Source organism: Theropithecus gelada, chromosome 3 (assembly GCF_003255815.1).
Source record: "Theropithecus gelada isolate Dixy chromosome 3, Tgel_1.0, whole genome shotgun sequence".
NCBI lineage: Eukaryota > Metazoa > Chordata > Mammalia > Primates > Cercopithecidae > Theropithecus > Theropithecus gelada.
In genome coordinates, this window is record NC_037670.1 from 163,179,012 (window position 1) to 163,185,632 (window position 6,621).

The 6,621-nt window shown below is 45.1% G+C and overlaps 1 protein-coding gene across 1 annotated transcript in view; it reads right to left on the bottom strand.

The window, feature by feature from the left end:
* The window catches only part of SVOPL (SVOP like), an 80,641-nt gene extending 74,317 nt beyond the window's left edge, over nt 1-6,324 (bottom strand). Inside the window, exons 1-3 of the mRNA XM_025381088.1 lie at nt 6,243-6,324; nt 5,979-6,070; nt 27-125 (exon numbers count right to left, since the gene is read on the bottom strand). Coding sequence (XP_025236873.1) covers nt 27-125; nt 5,979-6,070; nt 6,243-6,324 — 273 coding nt within the window. The remainder of the gene's footprint in view (nt 1-26; nt 126-5,978; nt 6,071-6,242) is intronic.
* Between the last annotated feature and the right edge of the window lie 297 nt (nt 6,325-6,621).

A 6,621-nucleotide genomic window follows, 5' to 3' on the forward strand; every position in this document is an offset into this window, starting at 1 on the left:
TCACAGCACAGGAAGCAGGTACTTACTGTGGTTACTAATGCCACCTGCCAATTCTCCAGTTGCCATTCACAGCGGATGACAGGAGACACAACAGCTATCAACATGATCTCCATAGCCTCAACAACCTTAAAGAAGAGGGACACAATGCCATGTCTAAGTGCCAGCTTGTCATTACTTCTTCCCAGGTCTGCCTACCCATCATCCTAGCTAGTCCTGTCCCCTTCGTCCTTCTTCCCCATTTAGGGAGCATCTATTGTATACCCACATAGCACTGCTAGTTGGATAAGGAACTATAGAACTTCAGCTTTCATGGATATGACCTTCATGGTTTGAAAAACTTGAGAGTTCCCGAAAATTTGTGAAACGTATTCACTTATGATTTTGTTGACCAATGCAGTTGCATGGTAGCACTATGGGGGAGCTGTGTGAAGGCCACTCCCATAGCTAAGGGGTGAAACTAGCTAACCAGCAGCATCCACATCAACGAGCTTTGTTGTTTTGTACTCATGATTGTGAAGATTGCAGGGCACTAGCCTTACAAATGGATTTTTGAGACAGTCTCTGATCTCACACTGGGATAGTAAGTTTCATGAAAGCTGGAAAATAAAGCAACGAGTACAAAATAATATGAGTTCGTCAGCAGGAAAGTTTTTTTTTTGAAAAAAAAAAAAAAAGAAGAAGAAATGGGATCTCACTATGTTGCCCAGGCTGGAAACTCCTAGACTCAAGTGAACCTCCCACTTTGGTCTCCCAGAGTGCTGAGATTACAGGCATGAGCCACTGAGCTCAGCCTAAGAAAATGTGTCTTTAACAGACTTAGTGCTACTAAATATTTCTTTCAATACAAAGTTTGAGTATTATCCTCTATCTATATCTTGCAATCCGTTATAGGGATAAGTTTGTCTCTCAAGAAAAAGAAGGAGATGCTAGAAAAGAATTGAAGGAATAATTAGAAATAGATGATGAAAGTTAGGTACAGGATCACGAAAGATGAGTCAAAGATGACAGATTTTGTGTTTGGTGGAAGGGAAGAACACTGACATCACTAACAGGGACAAGGTTATCAGGAGGAAAAAAAGGGAATTAAAGGAGAAAATGAATTTGTTTGGTGTTGAGAGTTCAGAATGGGTGGAGTTTTATTCCTTACTGGTTTATTTCCTTCTGGAACCCTTTAGAGGAGTGGCATTTGGTTAATATGGATCCAGCTGTTCTGTATTACTGAAGGAAGATGAGTTTACTAAATCAAACTTTCTTAGATTATTATTATTATTTGTAGACAGGGTCTTGCTCTGTCACCCAGGCTAGAGTGCAATGGTGCGATCTCAGCTCACTGCAACTTCTGCCTCCTGGGTGCAAGTGATTCTTGTGCCTCACCCTCCCGAGTAGGCGTGCAGTACCACGCCCTGCTAATTTTTGTATTTTTAGTAGCGATGGGGTTTTGCCATGTTGGCCAGGTTGGTCTCGAACCCTGGACTCAAGTGATCCACCCACCTCAGCCTTCCACAGTGTTCAGATTACAGACATGAGCCACCGGGTCAGCTCTTCTGAGATAATTATGCTGTCTTACTTCTGAAACTTTTTGAACTTAAACTTGCCAGCTGGCCAACTGAACTCTCAACACCACTATAATGCTCTCTTGTGGCGAGACAAGTCACTATAATATGTGTACTTCAAAGTCCCACACACTAGCTGACATCATTCCACCTATTTCATCTTAGACTCCCAAGTTATACAAATGTAAACATTATAATAATCCATACAGATATTCTATCAATGTTATCAACAGAAAATGTGCCAAATTCATTTTCTCCTTTAATTCCCTTTTTTTCCTCCTGATAACCTTGTCCCTGTCAGTGATGCTGTCTTCTGAAACTTTTTGAACTTAAACTTGCCAGCTGACTAACTGAACTTCTCTGAGGGGAGAAGGACCAGGCAGGGAGCCAGAGTGGGGTACACAGAGGAGTTTCACTCTAGACCTCAGGGAACGTCTTAAAGACGACCAGGACTGGCCGGGCAAGGTGGCTCTTGCCTGTAATCCCAGCACTTTGGGAGGCCAAGGCGGGCAGATCACTTGAGGTCAGGAGTTCAAGACCAGCTCAGCCAACATGGCAAAACCCTATCTCTACTAAAAATACAAAATAAATTAGTTGGGCATGGTGGCACATGCCTGTAATCCCAGCTACTCAGGAGACTAAGGCAGGAGAATCGCTTGAACCTGGGAGGCAGAGGTTGCAGTGAGCCAAGATTGTGTCTCCGCACTCCAGCCTGGGCAACAGAGCAAGACTCCATCTCCAAAAAAAAAAAAAAAAAAAAAACCCAACAACAAAACACACACACACACACACAAGACGACCAGGACTTAGGAGTCCTGGTCACAGGCTGAGGCTGCTCAGCTGCTGTGGATGCAGTTATATACACAGTCACATGAGGCCCCGAAACCCAACTGCTGCTTCTACCTGTTCAGGCCTCTGAATGAGAGCCTGAACAGGTGGAGGGGCCATGGCCAGGAGGAGCTGGGGCCCCTCACTGTCAACATGTCAATGCTGATGGAAGGATCCTGCTCACAAAACACCCCATCGTAAGACCAGGCAAAAGATCTGGTTCCTGCACCCACATAAGCAGTTCTGTCTTCCTTTGTGAGACAGGAGAGGGTGGCCTGGCAGAGAGCCCCTCCTAGCTGGTGAGCTGGGAGAATTCCCACAACTATGAGGCACTTGAAGAGCAGAGACCATCTCACTTCCTCAGGATGTTCTGGGCGAAGGCAGAGAAGAGTTGATAGGAAAACTCCACCTCGTCACACCTACTTGTCCCTTGAAATGTGGAATTTTTAAAATTTGGGGCCTATGAGACCTCACTGTACAGGTAAGGAAGTCTTCTAAATTGTACCATTGGTTATCATCAAAGTAGGAGTAGGACACATCTTGCCTTTCTCTTTTTTGTACTAGACTGTTGCCTGAGGCCGGGCTTGGTGGCTCAGCCTACAATCCCAGCACTTTGGAAGGCTGAGGTGGGAGGATTGCTTGAGTTGAGGAGTTTGAGACCAGCCTGGGCAATATAGCTAGATCCCATGTCAAAAAAAAGAAAAATAAAAAGAAATAGACTGTTGCCTGAGAATGCAATACTTTTGAATGAAAGATGCGTCAAACTCACATGGCTACCTCTAGATCACACAACTTTTTTTTTTTTTTTGTCCTGAGACAGAGTCTTGCTGTGTCGCCCAGGCTGGAGTGCAGTGGCGTGATCTTGCATCACTGCAACCTCCATATCCCGGGTTCAAGCAATTCTCCTGTCTCTGCCTTCTGAGTAGCTGGGATTACAGGCATGTGCCACCATACCCAGCTAATTTTTTTGTATTTTTAGTAGAGGAGGGTTCACCATGTTGATCAGATTGGTCTCAAACTCCTGACCTCAGATGATCCACCCGCCTCGGCCTCCCAAACTGCTGGGATTACAGGTGTGCGCCACTGCGCCCGGCCCACACAACCCTTTCTTACACTTTTTAGCTGCGTGGGGAGGGTCAGAGCCCTCTAGCGTTTTCTCACTTACCTCCCTCCTGTGTATTTTTACCCTCCGGCCCAACACCATCGTTGGGTGGTCTTTGATTTTCCATTCTGTCTGATTGTCATTATGCATCTGGGTATGAAGTTTTGTTACCTGCCCCCCACCCCCAAAGTCTTGCTTTGTTGCAAAGGCTGGAGTGCAGTGACGCAATCTAAGCTCACTACAACCTCCGCCTCCCAGGTTCAAGCCATTCTCCTGCCTCAGCCTCCCAAGTAGCTGGGATTACAGACATACACCACCACATCTGTCTGATTTTTGTATTTTTAGTAGAAATAGGGTTTCACCATGTTGGCCAGGCTGGTCTCAGACTCCTGACCTCAGGTGATCCGCCGGCTTTGGCCTCCCAATGTGCTGGGATGACAGGCATGAGCCACCACGCCTGGCCTGGAGTTCTTAACATATACCTTACCTACTAAAGGAGGAAGCGGGAGTAGTGGTGTGGGTTCACAGACATCACCACTGTTGTGAAAGCCTCTGGGTGAAGCCATCACTCTTCTTTCCTCAAAATAGCCTAGGGTGTATATCTTAGGCCATTTGTGCTGCTATCATAAAATGCCTGAGACTGGGCAATTTATAAGAAATCTAAATTTATTTTCTCACAGTTCTGCAGGTTGGGAAGCCCAAGATCAAAGTGCCAGCAGGTTCTGTTGCCTGGAGAGGACTGGAGAGGACCTACTCCCTTGTGTCCCTCAAGAGCAGAGGAACTACTGTGCTCACAGGGCAGAACGGCAAAGCTGAAACACCTGCTGCATGAAGCGTCTTTTATAAGGGCCTTAATCCCGTTCACGATGGAGGAGTCCTCACGGCCTAATCACCTCTTAAAGGCCTCGCCTCTTAACACTAGCTCATTGGCATCACCTGGGTTTTGGAAGGGACACGTTCCAACCCTAGCAGTAAATAACAAGCCTTCATCAGTGCCTCTTAAAGGATCTGAAACTATGTAATTACAGCAGGTGGCAGGTGTCTCTAGTGATTCTTATGCGCAAAATGTTTGAGAGCCATGTTGTTCAATTTTTTGTATGATAAAACCATAGTTTTCTCCTTTTTTCCCAATACCTCAATTTCTATCATTTTTGAAAATGAGTATTGAATTCCCAAAACATAGACAGAAATGCTCACCTGCTTATAACCGAACACCTGCCAAAGGTGAATGAAAGTGATTTTTGGGTGACCCACCTCATGGGGTTCCCGCTGTTTTTCTTATCCCTACACCCCCTGGACTGGAGAGCCCAGAGCCGGAGGTCAGTAGAAAAAAGACTGTGTGTCCAATGATGTTAGCTTTGAAGACTCTCATAATCTCTGAGGACTAAAGTTCTGATTGTTTTTATTTTGCCCAAATTCCTATCTAAGGGGTCTGGGGAGTCATGCCCTACAAACCATAAATTCTCATCAGATGGGTTTTATCAACCCTATATATCGTGACTTACTTTCCGATCTGGCATAACATTATGTGAAAAAGAAATAAGTCAAATATTTTACCCCAAGACATATTTCTTTGCCTTATTTTTGAAATAGTCTTGCAAAGCTGTGCTTTGTGGGTGAAAATTTGCATCTCTAAAGAATCTCTGTTAACAGAGCTAGATCTTTTTCTTCCAGGCCCTCCCAATCCTGAAGAGATTAACTAAAAGTCTAGCACCTTTTAAAGGTCTGAATAGGAAACATTTGTCATCTGTTGTCTCTAAGGGCAGCCACTATAAGACTTCAAAAGAACCTTGATATCCGCAATCTTTTTTTTCCATATTATTATTATTATTTTTTTTTTTGAGACACAGTCTCACTCTGTCATTCAGGCTGGAGTGCAGTGATACAATCTTGGCTCACTGCAACCTCTGCCTCCTGGGTTCAAGCGATTCTCCTGCCTCAGCGCCTCCCGAGTAGCTGGGATTACAGGCACCCACCACCATGCCCAGCTAATTTTTGTGTTTTTAGTAGAAACGGAGTTTCAACACCATTTGGCCAGACTGGTCTAACTCCTGACCTCAGGTGATCCACCAGCCTCGGCTTCCCAAAGTGTTGGGATTACAGGCGTAAGCCACTGCGTGTGGCTACAATCTTTTATCTTAACTTGAACATCTCCTTTTCTATCGATCCCAGGTCTTTAGACAAACTCAACCAATTGTCAACCAGAAAATGTTTAAATTTACCTATAGCCTGGAAGCCCACCCCTCCCCCACCACTCCCGTTTTGAATTTGAATTGTCCCGCCTTTCTGGACCAAACCAACGTATTTCTTAAATGTATTTGATTGATGTCTCCTGCCTCCCTAATCTGTGCCCCCTCCACCTTGGGCACATGTTCTCAGGACCTCCTGAGGGCTGTGTAACAGGCCATGGTCACTCATATTTGGCTCAGAATAAATCTCTTCAACTATTTTGCAGAGTTTGACTCTTTTCGTCAACATCTCCAAGGAGCACTCACCCCAGTGCTGCCCATGATGAGAAAGAGGGCAATGTGGAAACGCCCGAAGCCAATGGTCTCCACTGCATCTTCCATGGTGAATGTCTTTGGCTCTAACAACGAAAGAAAAAGTAGAAGAAATTGCTTCTGCAGGGAAGGGAATGCGTGTGGACTATCAGCTTCAGAAAGCCAACCCATTATTATAAAAACAAGTTGATACGGGGGGTCAGTGGTAGTGAAAAGTGAAGCAGTGGGTTGAGCCGCAGACTTCTATGATAATCTTACCTTTAACCTGTGGCTCAGCGGTCCCCAGGCTCAACTTCCGAAGGCTGAGGATTGTGATGGACTCAGTTGGCTTGGTTGCCATCTTCTGAATAGCTCAAGTTCCCCAAACAGCTTCCCTGGGGGAAGCAAGGGAAGGAAGAAGGAAAGAAATATAACGGTTATTGGGTACTTAGTGTATGCCAGACATACTACACACAAAATTTCCCGAAGCCCTCGCAAAAATCGAATGAGGTATGTATTTTTATCCTCTTTCACACCTGGCCTCTGGAACCAAGCAGCTCAGTGTTTTTTTCCCCTACTACTTTTGATTGATTGATTGATTGAGATGGAGTCTTGCTTTATTGCCCAGGTTGGAGTTCAGTGGTGCAATCTCAGTTCA